General features: G+C 37.3%; 1 protein-coding gene across 1 annotated transcript in view; it reads right to left on the reverse strand.

Moving 5' to 3' along the window:
* Nucleotides 1–2305: 2305 nt before the first annotated feature.
* Nucleotides 2306–23011, reverse strand: part of LOC121314203 (unconventional myosin-X-like) — a 106022-nt gene continuing 85316 nt past the window's right edge. The window contains exons 20-41 of the mRNA XM_041247224.1: nt 20241–20365; nt 19576–19690; nt 18157–18263; nt 16864–17082; nt 16730–16769; nt 15748–16626; nt 15410–15533; nt 14447–14690; nt 13652–13747; nt 11777–11870; nt 11527–11582; nt 10980–11122; nt 10220–10411; nt 9508–9665; nt 9074–9197; nt 7588–7885; nt 6681–6888; nt 6161–6297; nt 5363–5483; nt 4481–4936; nt 3675–3866; nt 2306–3378 (exon numbers count right to left, since the gene is read on the reverse strand). Of these exons, the coding sequence (XP_041103158.1) occupies nt 3265–3378; nt 3675–3866; nt 4481–4936; nt 5363–5483; nt 6161–6297; nt 6681–6888; nt 7588–7885; nt 9074–9197; nt 9508–9665; nt 10220–10411; nt 10980–11122; nt 11527–11582; nt 11777–11870; nt 13652–13747; nt 14447–14690; nt 15410–15533; nt 15748–16626; nt 16730–16769; nt 16864–17082; nt 18157–18263; nt 19576–19690; nt 20241–20365 (4242 nt within the window). The 3' untranslated portion in view covers nt 2306–3264. The remainder of the gene's footprint in view (nt 3379–3674; nt 3867–4480; nt 4937–5362; nt 5484–6160; nt 6298–6680; nt 6889–7587; nt 7886–9073; nt 9198–9507; nt 9666–10219; nt 10412–10979; nt 11123–11526; nt 11583–11776; nt 11871–13651; nt 13748–14446; nt 14691–15409; nt 15534–15747; nt 16627–16729; nt 16770–16863; nt 17083–18156; nt 18264–19575; nt 19691–20240; nt 20366–23011) is intronic.

Genomic DNA, 23011 nt, shown 5'->3' on the forward strand with positions numbered 1-23011 from the left:
TATTCCAGTGATCAACAGCCATCTACATCCAAAGAAAGAGAACTGGATTGGGATGAAGACATTTGTTTAGCTATGCAGATTTAGATTTGGAGCAATTCCAGATCATATGTGTTATGGATCCTGTATCAGTTTGTTATGTGGAATACTTTGGTAAAGTGTCTAGTGACATTTTTGATGACTTTGTGAGGTGTAACTACAGTAGTTACATGTGATGTCTTTTTGAGGTCCGTCTGGCAACATTCCGTTTCAGGAGCTGGGTATCGCTTATTGGGGTTATTGGAAACAAACAGGACCTGCCATCAACCACCGCTGGGATAATGAAGCCTGAAGGCTACCAGACCACAGATGAAATTCTGAGCAAATAGCATCAATGATGGAATATTGAGGAAAACAGTCATTTTCTAATAGCAACAGAACTCTCACAAGAGGGCTTTGCTGTCTGGTAAGGCCCGTCTTGTGCTGTTAAATGCCTGAGCTGAAGTACCTTGTTCACAATGTGTTCATAAAGTGTATTTAAAGCCTTCTGGAGTTCAAGAGCACCATGCCTTTGTTGTTATTATGATAAGCAGATATACAGTTGCTGAAAGTAATCAGTCTGAATCCAGTTGATTTATTTCTACAACTTGTCATTCAAATTGACAGCAAACACTATTCTTTTTTTTTTTTTTTTAAACTATTTTCTATTCTAAATTTATGATTGAACATATAAGACAGCGAGGAAGAAGACTTAGTCTACATTGACAGACAGCATTCAGAGGGCATGTAGTAGAACAAAGATTTTCTTTCATCAAGCAGAAAAAAAGGTAATACATGAATACTGCATTACGTATTTTCCAGCAGATTGAGTTCGAAAATAAAACATTTTGAATGATAACATTCAAAGGTCCTTTGCCAGAGATTAGGGGCCTCATATTGACCAATCAGGTTAAAGGAAATCTTCAAATTATTTTCTAAGATATTAAAGTATCAAGGAGCAATATTGAAAGTGATTCCAAATGAGAAAACAGGCAACTGTGCCTAAATCACAGACTTCACAATGCAAATTAAACGTGTGGGTGAAAGAGTCGTGTCTTAGTTGCCTGCATTTTAAACTCACCACAAGATGGCAGTGTAATACCAACATTTATTGAAGGACAGCAAAAACAAAATTGTATACAAGTGTACATGCAAACATGAAGTGTCATGGGATAATTATCGGCAAAAGCAGAAGAAATCTTGGCTTTATTCCTTATCCTAACAATGGCACATAGCAGCACAAGGGAACAGTCAGGCTGTAAGTCTTTCTGTACCTCTGAATAAAGAACCAATGTACCGTAATGAAAAAGGTTATGCAGGCTTGTGCAATCACTAGTACACCCCACCCTTAATTTAAACCTGCCTTTGTTACACAAAGAGTAATCTGCTAAGAGGCAGGAGATCTAAAGGACTTTCATGTGATTCAATTTAGTTCACAAAAAGGATTACAGTACATCATGGACAGGGGTGTTTATAAAACAGATTTCAAATGATACATCTGTGGGGAGTTAAAATAACAAAAGAATATCATCTTTGTTTTTCAACATTGTTCAACACTTTCTTTGCTTTAATAGACACACACAAATGGGGTTTTCTTCATTACAGACAGTTCAAGTGCATTACTGAAATTATGCAACCAAAATGGTATCTGCACTGTTCAATTGGGTTGATATTCAATTCCATGATCAGCCCCTTTTTCTTTCATTATGGTCTCCAGACCCTCACAAGGACATTCTGTGAGGTGTGCATGTTGACCTTGTGATAAAAACATGGAGTTTGATGGCATGCTTCTACCTACTTGCTTTGACAGTTAATAATGCTTGTGTCGTTCTCTTTAGAAGAAACTCAACACTAAAGTTTATATATATATATATATATATATATATATATATATATATATATATATATATATATATATATATATATATATATATATTGCATTTGATTGAATTTGTAAATAAATTGTTTAATCAATAAGACACTTTGTCATTTGATTTACAAACGACAGGAGGCCATAACCTCAAAACTTTTGGTCCCAAGGATTCACTCAGTATTCCTGCCAGCAAATAATTTCAGTACCATTCCTTCATATGAAATTTAATTATTTGATACAATATGAAACATATTTATTTACCCATTTGTAAAAAATGTAATTTGCATTATATTTTATACTAAAGGGGAAAATAGTCTGCCAGTCTGCCATTTTAATCACACTGAGACTACAAGTGCAATATTAAGAACTGTATTTTGTACTCGAGTCATTTACACAAACAGAAAAAGTACACGTTAATATGGGACACCATACATATTTATTGAATGGCTTGTTTGCTACACATTCTGAAATGCAGAACACAGATAATACAGAGAATACAGAGCTGCTACAGTTTTGTTTCGTTTTCTTTTTTTTTTTGCTGTAAAACATCTCATTTGGCCATCAATATTGTTTATCATTTTTGAAAAAGAATTTGATTTCATTGCAATATATGATTATTGAATTAACAGACCAGTTGAAATACCAAAAATTCATATGTATTAAAATATGTACAGCCACATATTATATAAAACATTGCATGTTATCATCTTTGCAATAAAACATTTTTTAAAATATGGATTCAAACTCATGTATACATATATTACAAAAAAGGCACAGAATTAATGAGGGATGAAATGTAATGCTTTTGTTAAGGAAGGCCGCCAGCAGCATTCCAAGACAGGCTGAAAGACAGGGAGCCGGAGAACACCTTTGTGAACACCAAGAAACACACACTGTAGCACATATCAGGACGGATGAAGCCCTGCAGTCCTCCTTTGACACCTGTCCTTAACAATACAAGTGCTCAGAGTTTAAAGCAGTCCCACTAATTCTGAGCTTTTGTGATTTCAGCTTAACTACTATATAAGGCACTTTAGTACTGCCTTACTGGCAGTGCATGATTAGTTTTAAATACTATTCAACATAGCAAAGCTTTGGAGGTTTACATAGGGGTAAATCACAAACAGACTTTAGTCTTCAATAGCAGTAACTGGAAGTTAGTTGTAACCACAACGTTATGAATGGATTTCACAGAACAATCTTCTGTTACGAGTTAAAGCTAAAAAGTCAATGTAGGTTCAATTTTATTTTTGCTCTTCTGGGTTAATGGTTCTTGGAGGCTTGCAAAAGCCAGTCTCTGCTTGTTCTTCAGCACCATGGGAAGCAGGTCTCCATTAATCCACCCAATTTGGTAGGTCAGAAGCGAGCCGACGATCTCACCTGCTGCTGCTGCACTGGCTGCCGTGGCTGCTGACTGAACGAGAGGTGCTGTAACGCTTCTTTACAATCATACTGATGTAGGCTTTCATCAGCTTTGCAATGTCAACCACCTGCAAACAAAATGCAGTTCAATGCCAGCGTTTACATACATTTACAAGCACTCGAATGCAAAAGTAAACACATTTATTTAGCATTTAACTGATTAAAATATGTGGCTAAATCTGTTTTATTCTGAAAAAGGGCACATTTCACTACAAGCGTTTATAGAAATGTCCTTAAGCTAGCACAGAGGTCTGGAATAAATCCACTGGAGTAATAAAAGAGTAAATTTGTCAACTGCATCTATCTAGTTCACAAGATATTCCAGAAATACCCAGGGCTATGCATGGATGAGTGTCTTCCATACCTGGATTGTTTCAAACAGCAGCTCTCTGTCATCCACCACCATTTTGTATGTGTTTGAGAGCGGGGTTCCGAATGACAGAATGTGCTCATACTGGAAGATCTCCAGAGGCCTGGGCTCCCCTCGCTTGTAAACTGAAATCGCAGCACCGCTCACTCCCAGCCACAAGTCTTTTGGGAAGCCACCTTCCTTACACTGAAAACAAAGCAAAGCAAAACTATTATTTGGAAGCATTGAGATTGTTGCTCTAATAACAAAAGCACACCAAGTTAGAACGATCTCCCTCCACATTTTGCCAATTGCCAATTTTCACAAGCACTGTCTGATTATTTGCTGACATGAATCAAGATTACAAACAGGCTGCATACTTTCCTGGTGAAACCAAATTTGCTGTGTTTAGTTTTGGTCTAAGTACAAAAATTCTTTGAAGAGAGTCCAAAGAAGAACTAGACTAATCCCAAGTGTCAAGGAAATGGGATAGGAGGAGAGTTTGAGGAAACGAGACAAGAAAACAGAACCATTCTGTGAGATGATTAGACATTTTTTTTAATTCAAACAGGTCACTTTTTAGCACAGAAATAGCAACCAGGTGATTATTTGGAAGTTAAGTAGAGAAAGATGCAGGTACTTTTCATCCTGGGAAAAGTGGAGTGGAAATGTATGGAATGGGTTACCAAGTCATTCTGTTATTGCCAATCTACTGGAATCCTTCAAGAGCAGTCTGGATGCGGTTCTGGGATCAATTAGCTACTGGTAACCACATGTGCTTTTCCTTCTGTTCTTATATACGTTTATCATTCAGCTCTCACCTCCACGTCGAAAAGAGTGGAGCCGTATCCAGGCCATTCCTTCACCAATGCCATGTATTTGACCATGGCCTGCTCCTGAGTCATGGACTGCAGTTTCTTCCACTTGTCCATGACGTTGGTCTTGGCAGCAGTGATCTCCTCTTTCACCCACACGTCCAGCATCTGCTCCTCCACCAGCTTCTGCTTGCTGATGGAGCCGCCGCGGAAGCTCCTGCGCAGGGTCCCCTCCAGGAAGCTGGAGCGCTTCCTGTTGCACCTGTCCTGGGTCGGGGTGAAGGTCTTGGTAGACTGGGTGATCCGTGCCTTCAGCCTCTCCATTGGGTATACCTCTTCCATCTCGGGCATGGTGGTGTGGGTGGTGAAGTCTCCTTGCAGATACTGAAGCCGCAAGGCTGCCAAGAACTGGAGGGTCTCCTCTGGGGCTGGATAGTGCCCTCGGATGACAGCCTCGTGAGCCTGCGGCAATAAAAAGCAAAGATATATCCTCCTTAATGATCAGGTTTTCAACTAGATTGCAGGTTTACTAACCTCTTAAATTACATTTCATTTTCATTTGGTGTACATTTGATAAGCAAAGCTTCTATCTAATCAGTCAATGCATGTCAGATATTTTCAATCTGTATATGTGCGATGAAAAAAGATAACACATACACAAGAAGTCACTGGTGCATGCATTCAAATGTTGGTACTGCAAGTTAATACTTTTCCTATGAGAATACTAGTATTTTGCCAATCTGGCTTCAGGTGGTTTTATACATAAATGTCTACCACACACACAATCAGCCCTCTAAATACTTATCCAAAAAAAAAAAAAAAAAAACACAACTGTGGGTAATTCAACTAAAAATGAAGTGCCATCAAGTAAGCTGTCTAAGCTCTTACCTGCTCAAACATAAAAGCAAATTCCACACTATCTTTAGGCACATTATCTGTGTCTAGGAAGCAGTAAAGTTTGAAATAGAATTTCCACTGATTACTGCCTTCCTCTGTGCTAGCTGCAAGCCTGAAAAAAAAGTGAAACCACTTTTAGAGATCATACTGAAAACCAAAAATGCATTTAACATTCTAAAATTAAACCATTACAGTAGTGCAAATGTCTCTAAACAGCAAAGCACCCACTGAATACTATAAACCCAGTATCACCAATTAGTTTTCCACTGGATCCTCAATGGCTAATGTCATGGCAATATATTTTTGGGTTTGTATGTCTTCAACCAAAAGACAAAAAAAGGTAATATTAACTGACCCATGTACTCCAAAGACAGCATGGACCAATTAAACCAGCCTTGGCTCAATGGACAAATAGTAGATTTCAGTTCAATCATGTTTTATACTGATTGGGCAAGGGCTGAAGAATGCAAAACCATGTCATTTTCTTGTTATTAAGGGTTTGATGGGTCCACAGTGGTACAATACTACATTACTTGTAAATGTTTTTAAAACATTGTAATTGCTTTAAACTACTGCTTAGATGGCATAAAACCATGACCAAAATTGTACTAAATTGTACGTTATGAATAAAAAAAGATTAAGTAGTTTCTATTTCAGAACGAATATAAAATTTACAAAAATGTTTTGGTTTACAAGCACATAAACAGCTGGTACTTTAAATATCTTTACCGAGGTGTCCTCTATCTACTGTCCTATTCAAAGTCAATACAATTCAGTTTTTTCGCTTACTTTTCAAACTTGGATAGGATGTCGGCAACAATGGTCCTGCTTTCAATGGCTTTGTCGGTGGTGCCATTGTGCTCAAACAAAGCAAACATGTTCCTGCTGTCTTCCATTGCCAATCCACGAATCAGCTTCTCAACAATCTGAAAAAGCACAGCAAACACCTTAACTACTTTCTATACTCTGTTTGGCACACGAAGTACAATGATACAGACAACGGATGTCAAAAGGGATACATGTTAAGTTTAGCCCATTCAGTCTTATGTTTTGGTTGTCACTTGTTTATATAAATATGTATTTTTTAAGTTGAGCAGAAAATAGATATGCAAGACTCATGGAAAGTTGCATGTTGAATCCCAGGTTCACTTAAACCAGCTAAAACTCTTTGTACAGTTTGTTGAATTCAGGGAAGTTTTATAGACTTGATAAAATAAAAGACATGTTCACTCTTTTGATATTGAACTCCGACAGCAATTACCATTCTGCTTGATTTTGGCGACTGAACAGGTTCCACGATTCCTCTTACCTCTCCAGCAGAAGTGTGAGAATTGATTGTGATTTTACAAGAGCCTCCACCATGGCAGTAAACCGTACTTGTCATTTCTTCCCGACTGATCACAGCCTGGATTTCCTCCCGGGAGGGCACAAACTCCCTGGACTTGGTTTTCTTCAGTGACTCGCAGGTGAATGCTGCGTACTTCTCCATCTCTGTGCCTGGGAATTGTTCTCGAGTTCTACAAACAGGAGAAATATTAACTTGAAGATGATGTATATTATGTTTTTTATGCTTTTAAAATGGTGTGCTTTAATTTCCACAAAAAAAAAAAAAACACACACACACACATTACTGATAACATTATGCAATACGCGTGTTCCTTTCAAACCCTGCTCTTGATCATAAGGGGGCTGAGGTAGCAATTGTTCAAAATGCATAGCTACACCCTATTCATTTTACACTGATATTTTAAATTTGAATTGCCATTGAATGTTTTACAATACAGAGCTGTGCATATGGTTAGCAGCCTAAATACAATGATAGATCTTCCCAAGGGAGACTTGCGGACCAAATAAATGCCTTTTAATGAATCCTCCCCAATCTGCACTAACATTTTCCAGTTCCCTCTTAACTTGAATACTGCAGTAAAATCATTTTAGAGCACTTGCTTTAAGAAATAGTGTTTGTGTCATAGTACTAACAATATCCCTCCAGTACCACATGTCTGACCTTCCACCTGCCGACACATTAAACACTTTAACCAAATTAGAAAACGGCATCAATTTCTAAACATAGCATCTGACAGGCCTTCCCCTATAAAAAAAAAACAGTTTCTAAAGGGACACAGTTATGTATCCTATAAACAAACTCTACAGGATATAATTGTCTCCACCAGCTCAAGAGTTGTATCTAAGACAGCAAGCCCATTCCGCTGTACCTCTTGAGGTGAAACTTCAGGTACTTCAGGATGGTTCGAGACGGTACAAACGTGCAGCTTATGCAGGTTAGGATCTGCCAGTTGCGCAGGTTTCCTACACTCCCTGTGTTTGGAGTCTTGTTGGTCTGCTTAATGAGCTGGCAGTAGATCTCATCCCGCAGAGGTCGAAGGTCATGCCCCGTCTGCAAGATTCCTTGAATGATGGGAATGGGGTCGGGAACAGATTCAATCTGCTGGAGGGAGTTGAAAATCTTGATGGCTTCGTCCTGTAGAGTTGTGTAGCCTTTGTCTTTCAGCACTGTGCAAGAAATAATTTCAAAAAAAATTAATTGAGCCCAACGGTACTGTAGCAACATTTTCCAACCTAATTAGTAAAGAAAAGGACAGGGATCCAAATCACGATTAAGGTGCGATTCTATAATTTCAATCACAAATAGACAAATCGGACACTGTGTATGTTAAAATTTACAAAACCCAAATATGACAAGTGTTTTTATGAGGAACAAAAACAATAAAAATATGGGTAGATGAATGAGATGGAAAAAGTAGAAAATAATAACAGAAAGGAAAATATTTCACAAACAGTCCAGAACTGTACTGCAGATCCTCTTTTTTATAGGCAGGTGGTTTACAATAACCAAGTACTTTCCTTGTCAAAGTCACTGTTTTCTTCTTGTACCTTAACTGTTGGTTTTTAGTTTCTCACCTGAGAAACTCAAAGCCATTAGCTTAACAAATTCATTTTGCAGTGATGTTTCTAATACTCATACTTTCTTCCAAAATATTCCTTACAGGAATCAACACGCAGGAGCACTCTCCCCCTTTGTGTTTGTATTCAGTTACAGAGAAAGGCTGGATACCCCTATAGGATCCAGTTCCTGAGCATAAAACAAGCAGTACAGACCAAGTCCTTATCAGGAACAAACGGGAATCTGCAGACCAGAAATTTCTTGTTCTTTCTAGTATTTTTCCACAGCAGCTTCACTACGTAAATCCTCCTGCTTACCAGACAACACACCATAGGTCTCATCCCATTAGATGTCCCATACATTTTCACAAAAGATTTACTCCTTCATACCATGCTGAGAATCCAACTTCCTAAAAAGTTTTCAGATTCCAGTTTCACATTTACATTATAGAATATATACTGTCTTAATAACATGTTAGTTTCATATAGCAATATTTATGAGTCAATTTCTTAAAATACACGTTATTCAAAGGGCCTATGTTACTACAATATCTTAATGAATAAAAACTGTGTGGTCCAGTGGTTATAGAAGAGAGCTTATAAACAGGAGGTCCCCAGTTCAAATCTCAGCTCACTCACTGACTCACTGTGTGACCCTGAGCAAGTCACTTAACCTCGTCTTTCAGGTGAGATGTTGTTGTAAGTGACTCTGCAGCTGATGCATAGTTCACCCACGCTAGTCTCTGCGAGTCGCCTTGGAAAAAGATGTCTGCTACATAAACAAATAATAATACTCACAGTTTAGGTGTATGTCCCCATAGGGCAATGGAAGGAGTGGTGAGTGTAAAGGATGGTGAGTGTAACGAAGAATTGGGTTTCTCTTGTATATTTGCTCCACAACTTCAGTATTCAAGCAGTTTTCCTAAAATTGGAGAAAATAAAAAGTAGTTTTAAAATAATAATAATGACCAGTTATGACCAACATAGACAGGTAATTGTATGCACGTTTCCTGAAACATGAGCTGTATAGAAACCAAATAGATAAATTGACATTTAAACCTTTTCTTTTAAAATCTTTCTTTAGCAGTGTTAACTATACATTACACAAGGGTTTTTGCCATGATCACCTGGTTATAGTTTTGGGGCCTCGTTCACTTAGTGATAAAATCAACGGTCATACTGGAACCCAAACGGCTATTCTGACACACTTTGATTTTCACAACAGCCCTTACCTTGATGTCTTGAATGAGTTGCTGTGTTGGTGTGTCAATGGGTACCTTGGTATCAATGACATTCTGGATGGCGCTTGACCACCTGGTTGCTTCATTCAGCAGTTTTGTATAGAGGCGGTAGCAGTGCTTGCGCCCATAGACAGTGACATTCCAATAACCTGCAATCATTACAGACAAACAGAGGAATAGAGAAAGAGAGATCTTACATTTAGTTTACAACAATACTGGTGATACAGAATAATATTCTCATTGGGCATGTAATTACTTCACTGTAAGGTTAAATGTTCTTTGTGGCAGCTAAGGGAAATTGACAGAAATATGTTTGCTATTCTATACTTAACAAGTATTTTCTTACATACTATTTATTATTTTTATGTTATTTTTTTTTACTGTGATGGCACTGTAATATCTGCAGTGGAGTTGTGTGCTCACTCACAGCTCATTCCCTCACCCCCAATCACTGGGACTAAAAGTGCAAATATAATAGTTGGTCAAAACCACTGAATGCTATAGCACACTAAATGGAAATGAAATGCATTGTTATACATATTTCAATGCAATAAAGGAATTATAACCCTTTGTTTAAAAGTAAATAATATATTCAAGAAAAAACAATGAACTACTGCATGTAAAGCTTAATTTAATAAACACTACAAAGTAAAAAGACACCATTAAAACCAAGACCTGTTCAAAATGTAATTGACTGTCTTGCCTGTTTCTTTGAAGGTCTTTTCATCGGGTGGCACCACAGAGCAGAGGCTGTTGAGCACCTGAGTGCCCAGTTTAAGCGCGTTTCTCTCTGAGCTCTTGTAGTAATCCAGAGAGTTGTGTGTCAGCACAAACCAGCGCTTCTTTAGCTTCATCGAAGCTTTCGTGCTGTTCTTCATCTCTTTGTGCAGCCATCCTGCAGATCAGTAAAGCGTTACTATGGCACTTGGAAAAGCAAAGGCGCTGCCAACAGTTCCTAGTTTCAAGAGGAACTCAAATAGGATTGGAATTTATCAACAGATATGACTGAATGTGAAGTTGTGCCTGAACTTCTGGCTCTTGAAAGAACTGCTAGAATGTTAATTAAGGTATAAGAATTATTTTAAATTGAACCTACTCTGGTAGCAAAACCAAAAGAGTGCAGGAAACTTGATGTGGAAGAGATCAATATAAAAAAAATCTGGCACCAATCAGGAGATAATTCATTTATAAATAGACTTAACAAAATACTGTATTGAAGTCAATTGAACAACTGAACAAGAAAATTAATGTGATTAACAAATGATAACTACAGCTTACTTGGGGAAGAGTCCTTAATAAATACATTAATGTAAATACCTTATGTACTGCATTTAACATTATAGTTTAAAATAATGTTTTTTAAAAGTAAATGTTTTTTTTTAATTTTTAATTTTATTTGCCTGCTATTTTTAATCAAATAGATTGTCCACCTGCAAACGGTCACTACGGGTCACTCTGCCTACCTCTCACGAGGAACTCCTGTCCTTCAACTCTGGTATCCCCCTTTGATCTTTGCAGGAGTGTTATCCAGTGATGCATCTCCTCTGGAGTGTCTGCGTTGCAGTGTAGGATACGGTTGGCTGTGATGATCACAAAAGAGTTGGGTCTAGACAGGGAGCAGATGCAAACCGCATGGAAAAAAACCATTAATACTTGAATAAATATTTGGATTATGTTTACACAACAGCGATGTGTGGTGACGCAGGACAGCAATAAAAAGAACATCCATTTATTTACTACCAACATATAAAAACTGTACAGTCTGTGTTTACTGATGCTGTTGTCTTTTTGTCATAGATTGTACAGCAAACAGTAGAAACCTGCTGATTGTCTATATATTTATTAGGAATAGTTAAAAAACACATTTTCACTATTAAAGAATTTGTTTCTTTCAAAAGAATTAGTGTTCATATTTAGTCTGGGTTACAGACCCCTCAATAGCCCCACATTTATGAAAAATAAAATGGTTTGTAAAATGTTAACCAGATAGACTCCCATTTTAACCCTTACCTCTCTGGATTGTCAAAAGCACACACTGAATCAATTAGTCCTACATCAATCGTACCCTAGGCAAAATCAAAAATAAAATATTAGGAAAATACAAACTGAAAACATATTAGTATAACTAGACCATACATACAGTAGAAAATGTACAACATGCTGAATAAATATTTCCAATAGACCTTCCCTGCTTTTTTAAACCAGTTTTTCCAGAATACAGCTTGTAATTCAGCTGAAATGATTACAAATATAGACTTACCACTGCATTCTGTGGGTTGGCTTGTTCATCATGCATTTCACGAATCTCCTGTTCTGTGGATCCGTGGACCTGGCTCAGGACACTGAACCACTGGCTGCAATGATAAAAGTGGAGAAAACCAACCATGACATCACAAATCTCAGATTGGCACTGCCCTCATCCAGATCAATGGCTTTCTGTGCAGGTCTAGTAGCATGTCCTTCAAAATGTGGAGTAAACAGATTCCTTTCGCAGCTTTTGGCTAAAAGCAAACTTCCCGGTTGCATGACAAAGTCACTTATATGTAGCAGCTTTAGAAAAAGAGAAAGCCAACCGAAAGAGCTGAAACCTACACATTCCTGGTGGCACTGCATTCAGCCACACAAGCAGATCCACACTGAACTGAAGACCTGTAACCAGTGCAAATAATTAAAAAACATGTTTCTCAACATGGGTGGTTAAAGTAATTTACAGATTCTTTATTTATGTATTTAGTTGAAGTATAATATCAATTTGTTCCTTTTTTTAAAAAATGATTTAAGGAAAGTTTAGTTTTAATTGTCAGAATAATTGGCAAATGTGTAAGAGCATTCTACGGCAGTGCGGCTCTTTGCAATTCAATTTATTGTAAGTTTCTCAGTGCCTCATCTTATGAAATACAATCAAGTAAAAGGTTATTCAAATCCATATTAGGTTACATTTTTGTTATAGGTGGGCTCATAGTGCAAACTGTTGGACTGATGAATATCCCTGGTTGATAAACAAAAAAAATCAAAAAACCAAAAACCACCATACTGTTATAACATTCAGTCTAGTCCTGAACATAAACTCAGTGACAAAAGAACATGTCTATGCACGTTTAATCTCCAGCTCTATCAAGCTGTTGAGCATATCATGAATCACAATGTGCATGGAATGTGAAACTGGCACATTTAAGGTTAAGCTTGGAAGGTGTTTTATGTACTGTATAACCAAACAGTCGGCACAAAGTAGACAACAGATTACACTGACAGATCATCTTCTTTGTCATTAGATAATGCTGTATATAATTCCAGGTAGTATAAGGGTGTGTAGTGAGTTTAAAAAATAAAAAAATAAAAATACCAGCTCAGTTTAGGGCGGATCACAGTCTGTTAAGCAAGGTATCCTACATCAATAAAGAACATTCCTACAAGGGACAGTCTTATCCGTACTCATGCTTTCCTTGCATTTCAGTGCAAATTAAAATCTGGGGCAATTTCACACTCTGTATGTGTTATTCTGTGTGTCTCTGTCTCACCCAGCTGCTAAACAGTTCCTTGGGTGCTGTGTAATCAGTTCAAATATACACAGGGCTGTGATGTCCCTTTAAAAGTTATACTGAGTCGACTCCATTTCTTAATTAAACTCTTGGAAAAACATTGATTGTAAAACAAGATCACTTTTGTTTTCTTGCCTGTAACTTGAATGAGACGATGATTCTGTTTCATTGATAATGTAAAAAAAAGGCAGCTCCTTATTTTTAATTCAAACTGAACACAAAAAAGTGAGTTCAGTAAAATAGCTTTTCCCGGACTTAAAATCTTAATGACTTGTTGCAAAAAATGTACAACCTGTTTTGCAAATAAAGTTTCCTCTTAATTACGATTTAATTAAATCAATTAAACTTCACTCGCTGTTTGCGTTTGGTTTGAATTAAAAATAAGAGCTGCCTTTCTTAACATTATCAATTAAACAGAATCATAGCCTCAATCAAGTTATGGGAGAAAAAACTAAAGTGATCTTGTTTCACAATTAACACTTTTCCAAGAGTTTAACTGAATGGAGTTGGCTGAAAAAAAAAGAGACATAAGACCCTTAATGTGCAATGCAATGCATTATTAAGGTAATATTTAGTAAAACGGAATCTTCACTTGCCTGGCATCCTCAGCGCTTTCTGCAATCAGGTGGTATGTGCGTTCTGGCATTACTACATCAATTCCATTTTCTTTCCCGGTATTGTCAATAACTTCCCTATAAATGAGAGGATGGGAAATTCTATTAAAAAAAACAAGGTAGTGGCCACATATACTGTTGAAAAATTCCACATAAGGATTGCTCATCAGTATTATAACATCACATCTACAGTATTTCTCTATTGTTTGTTGTTTAAAGACATGCTGGCAAACTCTATTCTTGAAGAATATGATTTCAGTCAAACTTTGTTTACTTAAACAAAAGCCGACTCTTGATGTTTTTGCTTCCAGGTGTATACTTGTTTGTACGTAGATATGTACTGTAGATGTCTTTAGATGTGTTTAAGATAACTCTTGCCACGAGACACCTCAGACTAGCAAGAGGACTTCACCCTTTCAACATCAAGTAAACATAAACCTAAATGAACTTAGTACTAGTACAATTAAAGTGGCAGCCAACCCCAAATAGACAGTCTTGACACCATTTACCCTGGCTGTATTCGCTAACTATTAGATCTTCTAGTACTGTGCATGTGCATCCTGTGCACTCAGAACTTACATTTCACTTCTATCACCCCCTCATTCAAAATTCTGTGAGGATCTCCCCTACTGGCTTGTGTGCAGCCTTCCATTATACAAAGGAACAGAGACTGTAGACCCAGAAATAGGTATGGACAGAAAACACCTATTTCAATTACTAAATTAAAAGATGAATGTGAGATTTCAAAAGAACTCTGTGTTTCTTTTCAGCACGTACTTTGCAGCCCGCATGTCAAGAGTGCCCTTTAGCTTCTCCTCTCCATCGTTCTCAAAGTACATGAGCTTGGTCTGGCGCAGGACGAACCAGCGCCTCTTCCAGTTCCGTCTGGAAAGCGTGGAGGAGCCACCACCTTTCTTGTGCAGCCAGCCCTGCTTCAAGGCTTCCTGCTTGGAGCGGAACCACAGGAACGTTTCATCTTTTAAGACACACCAGCGCCTCTTCCATATGTTCATCAGACCCCCTAGCAGAAGGAGGACAAATGTAAACTGATTTAGGAACAATACAACATTACTGCAGAGCAACACTATCACTTTTTACTCAAGTTATCAACAACCCTTCTCCAACATTGGGGCTCCTAACTGGCAAAAGGAATGCACTTCTAGAACCCTTGACTTTATAGAACACCACTTCCATTTAGCTCACAGTCATATTTTGTTTTGTTTTGTGTCCTTCAGGAATTTCCAGACGCACTTCCAGCAAAGGGAAAGACAAACCAGAATTGTGAGAGAAGCCTTGGGATAAAAACAGAGTACAACAGAATAAAACAATAACAGCACTGTGCTCCATTTGACAGGGCTGATTAGTTCTTTGCCTGCTATGGCAAAGTTAATATATAATTCAGTAATCCAAGCTAGGTTTCAATTAGCAAACATGGGAAAAAATATATTCTCTTTGTGTGTTTTAGTTTTAGAAAGTCTGTGATTGACAGGTACATGGTAAAATATAAGTATGTCATAAGCTACAGTGTTTCACATTTTGCTGCGTGTGATTAAAAAGTATATGTATAGGGTGGGTTATAGGGGTACCAAAAGTGAAGGGAACAGGACTAAACAGGCATTCCAGGAACCTATATTCAAAACATTAAGACTCATTCCTACAACCAGGACCAAAGCTGCTTTTAATAACCTCATGCCTGTGTTTCTGCCTTGTGATGACAACATGCTTTAGAAAAGTATTCACCTTTGATAAAAAGGAAGCTGTGGAAATAGGGAAGGCTGACACAGCTGTAGACAGAGTCTCTGCGGTAAGAAAGTTCATCATCTGTGTCAAACCTGCTGTCAAAGTCATCTTCGCTGTCTTCAAACTGTGAAACAAAGCACTAGGTTAGTAACGATACACCCTGTCCTTCTCACATACACATGTACAAAATGACATATTTCCAACTGGAAATATCCAAACAATTCATTTTTCATTAGAAAAAAGGATGTCTATCCCAAAAATGAAATACTGGGTTACTGGATAATGAAAAAAAGTTATTGTAATTTAATGTAAATCAATTGAACAAATGTACTACTCACTGAAGACTGTGCTCCTTCTGAACTGAAGCGATACGCTCCAGAGCTGTTGTAGGTTCCCACAGAGAAACGGTAATCCGAAGACCACTGGCCACTGCGAGGGTTGGAGAATGTCATGCTGCTGCCAGAGGCAATAGCTCCATCATCATACTCATCCTGGTCATAGTCAGAGTCTTCATTGGGTGGGATAAGCTCCACAGAGTCCTGGGGACTGCCACTCATGTTGTCACCAATGCAGTAAGCCAAATCCTTGCTGGTAGACATGTTCATGTTGAGAGAGTCTTGGATAGGAAGAAGGAGAGCTGTGATGGCCGGATTGGGGAGGGTGGTAACCACTGTGTCATTCATGTAGGGGTCCTCCTCTGAGGAATCATCACTTGTCCTAATACCGCTGGTCCTCTGGTCTGAATGACCATGCTCACTGGAGCTGGGCGAATCTTTGAAGGCATCATCGTCTGCTTCAAAGCCCTCATCCACCTCCTCCTCTGGGTTGGGCTGACTGAAGTTGAAGTTTGGCTTATCTGTGATGACAGCTTCTCCACTGCCCACAGAGAGGGAGCTCTCGATGTTGCGCACACACTCGTCAATCTCGTCAAAGTTCAGGGACTCCAGGAATTCCTGGGCAGCCCGGGAGGCCTCCTCCTCAAGGCGTCTCAGCTCGTCATCACGGAGCAGCTGCAGCCGCTGGAGGGAGGCCTCAGTCAGAGAGAGCTCCTGCTGCTCCTTCTTGCGCTGCAGGTCCTGAATCTCTCGCTCCAGTCTCAGGATCTCCTCCACCTGGGTGGTGTCCTGAGGCCTCTCCCCTGCCCGACTGTGCTCCACTTCTTCTTCTTGAGCTTTTAGGAGGGCTGCCAACTCCTGCTGTTTATGGGCTTCCTCAGCCTGCATTTCAAAGGAATTCATCTGGATTAATATTTCAAGCTAATCAAGATAAATTATTTTGTCTTCCTGGCTTTAAACATTACAACCAGTGAAAAACTCATACCTGCTGTGCAAGGCGTTCAACTTCCAATCTTTGTTTTTCTCTGTAAAAGAATGATTTAAAGATGAGGTTTTAAAAGACCTTCACTGGATGCCAAGTCATGTATTTTTCTCTCCCAACATTACCCCCAACATTACCTTTCTTCCTCTTCCTCTCTTCTCTTGCACTCCTCCTCTTCCTTTCTTTGTCTCTCTTCAAGCAGCTGGCTGTAGATCTTGCGTGCCAGCTTTCCTCGCACTTGCTTCTGGAAGGTTATGGCAGCTTTGCGGAGGTGGAGGAACCTTCTCCTCCAGAAGAAAGCCCGATAGTTCTTCTGAATTACCACAACGCACTGCAGGGCCTTTCGATACTGCTTCCTAGGTTACAAATATAGCAAGCAAGAATTTTATTTTGAAAGAGAGCACTACATTTTACAATCGAAGTTACTCTGAAATAAATAGATATTAAACGTTCAAGTACTGTAAAATAACAAGTTTTAAACAGCTGCTCCAAAATAGTTTTAAATATTTTACACCAAAAATAAATATAGTAATAATTAAACTAATCAGAGTCTGGTTGAACTGAGATGTGGCTCAAGCATTTTTGTAGTCTTACCTCTAAAGTAATTATAAAAATGGCAATTACAGCAACTGTTCAGTGGCTGTTAAATTTGTTGTCTGAACAAAACAAAAAAAACCTGCCCCAATTATAAACCATTATTCAACAGTCACTTGAACTTACTGAAAGAACTGCAAAACAAACAGATAGGCTGCAAATGAACCATAATGCATGGAAAGAACACACCACATAAATCAATTTGGCATTCTATCTCTGTCACCTGCTTTTGATTGTCCTTTTATTTTGTTTATTTAACTCTGTCACTTCCCCTTCTTTGTCCTCGTGACCTCTCTTGTAGTTGCTTTGTTTGCACCATTACAGAAGCTATTTAATCAGGCTTACACAAGGCCATATTAGGGGGTCTAGTTTTATGACCTGCCTCAATATAAATGATCCTTTTAGGACAAAACCAATCAAACAGTTATTAGTAATCTACGACTATAGAATAGATAAGGGGATCAGATACAGCTCAGAGCTAGACCTCAAAACAACATGATTTGTCCCCCTTTTTTAACAAATATAATGGAAATGCACATTGGATTAATAGACTGTCTGTGGGTATACAGCAACAGAATGCAAGACAGATTCCACAACGAGACCCAGATTAAAGACCATTGAATACAACAAAGTTTTTCAAAGCTGTACATATACACCATACAAATATAAATGTAAGGCTGCAGTAAAACTGGGGTAAATGTTTTTGATAACAATTAAGTCTAAATGTGTAATTATCTTATTTTTCTACATCATTTTATAAAGTGAAGTCCTTTTATTGCTTGAATTAGTGGATGAAGAAAGCCATTAAAGCTTAATTCATTAATATTTCTACTTACCTTGCCATGTAACCCATTACATGAGCTTGGATGATCATGGCTGCTTTGTAAACCTCAACTTCACGCTGATTTTCCAACTTGTGTTCAAGGGACTCCCGAAGAAAGACCTGGCGTCAAATAAATTAATAAATAAATAAATCAGTTTGATTTACTTGTCTCTTATCATGTAGGTTTTGATGCATGCCTGGTTGAAGTAAGAACTTGTGATCTATCAACTGCTGTTGAAAGCAGTCTGAACTGTCAGCTTCAGATGGTTCTTTGCTCTCAGACACACAGCTGCTGCTTCTTGATGATAAAGCTTTTCCTTATTGCTGCAAGGGTTAAGCACATTTTCAGTTCTACAAGACAGGACACAAATGGAATGGTCTGATGTAGTGAAAGTGATAACTGAAGCAGCAGTACGGACGTGTCTAAGATGTGTTACTGTTAGAAAGTAATTAGGGTCTAAACTGTGATGAAGATTACCCTGTCCTATCACAAATTAATTCCTTCAGAAACTGAAGGAACACTTTTTTTTTTTTTTTTTTTTTTTTTTTTTTTTTTTTTTTTTTTTTACATTTGCCTCTGACTAGCAAGCTTGTCTTTTTTTTCTGTCTGCTAAACTGAATCAAATCACAAATCACAGATGCTTCTGACTGTATTGTTTAACTACCCCCAAATTCTGGTCAATTGCCTTATGTGTGTGTATAACGCTTGCCCTTTGTTATTTATTTATTTTTATTTTTTTTAAATATATTTTTATATTTTATATTTTCAATTGCAAGCCTAAAATAACTTAAATTTAAGACTTTCATTGAGTAAAATACAGTTAACTTATACATTCATCTTTTCAGGGGATGAAACACTGTTTTAAAATTGCATGAAGTGATTCCATTATGTATACTCCCCGCTGTTATCTGGTTAGAAGACGATTGATTTTATCAGCAAGGTCCCCTACTTGACTAGCACCTCCAGCTGTGTCACATGGTCCATTGTGACGCCTGTCACCTTTAATTAGAGTAAACTGGGACATATCCCTTTCTTAAGCTGTTCTGCATAAGTTCATTTTGCAGTGTCTACACAATGGTCTACAGAAAGTGTAAAGTAAATTCATCACTAAGGACCAAAAGGGTGTTCTTTTAAATGTAAGAAACATCAGCGCACATTAACTGGATATCACCAGGTAACACAAACACAAAATACATATTATAAAACAAAAGCATAATGGCATTACTAAGCTTAAAAGGGATGATTAATTAAAAAAAAAAAAGTGTAGAACAGATAGGAAACTTAATATGGTACAATTATACATAAAATGATGAAAAAGGGTATAATACAATTGTGTGCGGGTCCTTCCACCGTATTCAGTTTCTTGTATAGGTGACAATACTTGCCTAAGTTCTTCTATTTTGCTTGCAAGAAACCCAGAGATACACTTACCTTTGTTTTCCCTAGTTGCCACTCAGCACTTGTACTGTCATACGTATGAAGCAGGCTTCTACATTTCTCCTTTACATCTTCAGGAACAGTCATGTTCTTCATCAATACTTTGTATCTAAAATTGTAAAAGTATGTCATTTTAAAATGTAGGTGCCCTCACAAGCTGTTAAAGCTAGAATATTCTGTCTAATGAACTTTAACATGTCCACTTACTTCCTAGCTAGACATAATGTGTCTCTATGCGGTTTGTTATAAAAGCTTTTACACTAAAAGCTTGAACATAAACGCATTGTGTCCTAACTTGAGCTCATCAGCTCCTTATCAATTTTTGTAAACATTAAAAATCCTTACTATTAAAACAGCAGTTAACATTTTAGAATGTCTGACTGAAGATTGTAAGATCTTTCCCAACATACATGTTCAAAAGAACATTGACTGATGCAATGCAGATTGATTACCCATCCAAAATGTTCAATTAGTATTCAGACTTAAGTGGCCTTCAAAATCGATAAGCATAATCCTTTCCCTATAAAACTTCAGTAACGTATGAAACACACTCTAAAAGAAGGCAGTAGTCTTTGCTAGCATTAAGGGATTTTGTTGTGAAAGTGTTTCTCTTTTCTGGTGACACTTCAAGTCAAAGGGCTTAAATGAAATAAAATGACCTTGTGTAAAAGTCTAGGAAGTTTCTCCTCACAGGAAATCCAGCCCGTCGTATCCTTACAGTCTCCAGCATTCCAGAGTACCTCAATTGGTTTAGTACCACTGACTGGTCAAACTGGTCTGGCATCTAAACAATATTAGGAAAAAAAAAAAAAACACATCTGTCAATCCATTTATGTCTTTTATTGTAACAAACTATATATATATATATATATATATATATATATATATATATATATATATATATATATATATATACACACACACTATATATATAAAAATTCCTTTGATATTTTCATGGGTTTGTCATTTAAACTTATATTTTAATTTCAAAAGAGGTCTTGTTCACAATCAGGCAGTGGGGATTAATCTTACTGATTATATTTTGTCCAAAACAGGATTACTTTATTACCTCTTCCCTAATTTAGCATGTTGCATTTGACCTTAAATATAATCTTTTTATATATGTGAAGCCAACACCACGATGATGTGCGTAAAGCAGGCAGTTTATTCTCTCAGGGGGTCATATTCAAACTTAGGTATATTCCTACCATTTCATGTGGGATTCCAGTGGCAGTTAAGCCACTGAAAAAAATAAAAAACAGTTTACTACAGCTAAAGAATATTGCAATTGGTAAAAACAAAAATAATAATAATAATCTCTGCACACTACAATGGGGCAATTTATTAACATGGGGCCATAAGTTTGGTTCGTGGCCTTACAGATCTGGGTGCAAAAGAATATTAACCCTGGTGGGCGTTTGCGATAGAATACCCCCTTTTTTCTGTTGGGTGAACCTAAAGTAGGGTACTGTTACTGCAAGACCACCACAGTTTTGTCTCTGTATAACCCAGTACAGTACATGACATTTAAACATGGACTTGAAGATTCATACACAATAAGAAGCTTACATTAAGTAGCTGTCTGGAATTAAAGGCCAGATTTGAAATTTGCATAATGTTGTGCACATAATGTCCAATGATTGCCACCATAAAGCAGTCTGTCAGAAGGCCGCCTTTTGAAATGGTTGCAATTGTTGCATTCTTTCCTTTCATATTTCGATTCCTACATTATGCGAGCACTCAGGCAAACAAAGGGATTCGGCATTTGAATCAGGATGACAGAGGACCTTTGTCTAGGGAGGGGCGGGATATGTTACTCCCAGGAGAAAAAACAACTCTTGCTGCCAGTCACTGTCACCTTTCCAGTCTCACCATAATAAGTTACAGCTTTCAGAAAGGAAAAGAAAAAGATCTTTTATATGTTAAACGTTTTATTTTCTATCACAGAACAAGAGAGAGAGTCGATTAAATTGTTACCATCACTTAATATAAAATGCTTTGGATAAATATACTTATTCCATGTGACAGATTACAAAGGAATATTCTTAATCCCACCTCTAATCCTTGCAAACAAAAAAAAATATGTAGAACAAAATATGTTTTTTTTTTTTTTCAAAACCCATTCTGTGCAAGCTGTGTCTCTTTTGCTCATTAACTTAAGGATTTCTCGAACCTAGCTCGGTAAACAACCTCTACACACATTAATACCTTTACCTAAAATCTATTTCATAACAAATAAACTAGCTTCTACTTTTAACAGATTAATTCTATCAATTTTGCAAAATTCAAAAGATAAAGCTAACATTGAGAAATTGTTTGATTTACTTTACATTATTGAACTTTCCTGATTACAAAGCTATACATTATATACTGAAAACAACTGTTTACAGTGAAGCAAATACATAGCATTATATGAGTTTAGTGACTTATATTTCAAGTTTAGTTCAACTGTTTAGCACCCTTACTGAAATCTATTTACATGGATTCCAAAAATATAGGTAATCATTTTCTTATATTTCTGTGGCAAGAAATCCTTGGCGGTCACACTGTTTATGAAGTACAGCAACAGTTACCCGACATGGTTTTACATTCCAAATCTTTGCCTTGTCTTGCAATAGATGCTTGGCATCAACCTTAACTTTAGTTTTTTCATGTACAAACAACAACACTGGCATTTCTAATTTGAATAACTACATCACAAATACCCATACAAACTCTTATGAATAAAGAACAAGCTTATTAAGGACTTACTTATTAGTAACGTATAAAGTACTCATGTTAATTAAAAACAAAAAAAAAACATGCACACACAACACACACCTTCAAAATACGTATTATAAAGCAAATATTGAAACACATATCATTTTTTTAAAATAAGCACACATTAGAAACCTCTTCTCTACAATACCTGAAGTAACTGGATTCATGATTTTATTACACTATGTTACATGCTATATTTATCTATTTGCTAATCTTGTTGAAGGCATACAGAAGTTTGAGTGCTGTTTCCCCCCTAATAATTCACAACTTGTGCATATCAAACACAACAGTGCAAGCTGTTAGTTCCTATAAATGTGGTTCTCTGTAACCACCACAGAGCAACTTCTCTGCAATGCTAAACAAAATAAGATTCCTAATCTGCAAAGAAAGAGACTCCCATATTAAAATGACTATTGGCTACAGTTCTACATTAAAATGACTACTTTCATACCAGACACACTTACCATGCAATGGACTGTGTATTTCATCCCTCCCTTTACTCAGTTCTCAAATCCAATTCCATACAGGGGAACAAACTACAACACTGATCTGCTCTGTTTAGAGCTAAAGCCACACTGACTGAACAATACAGATTCTGCCACTTATAGTGACCAGTTTCTAAGGCAACGTGTCCCATGCTGAGGCTAATTTGTGCAGTGACTTGTAGGGC

The sequence above is a fragment of the Polyodon spathula genome, chromosome 4 (assembly GCF_017654505.1).
Source record: "Polyodon spathula isolate WHYD16114869_AA chromosome 4, ASM1765450v1, whole genome shotgun sequence".
Lineage (NCBI taxonomy): Eukaryota > Metazoa > Chordata > Actinopteri > Acipenseriformes > Polyodontidae > Polyodon > Polyodon spathula.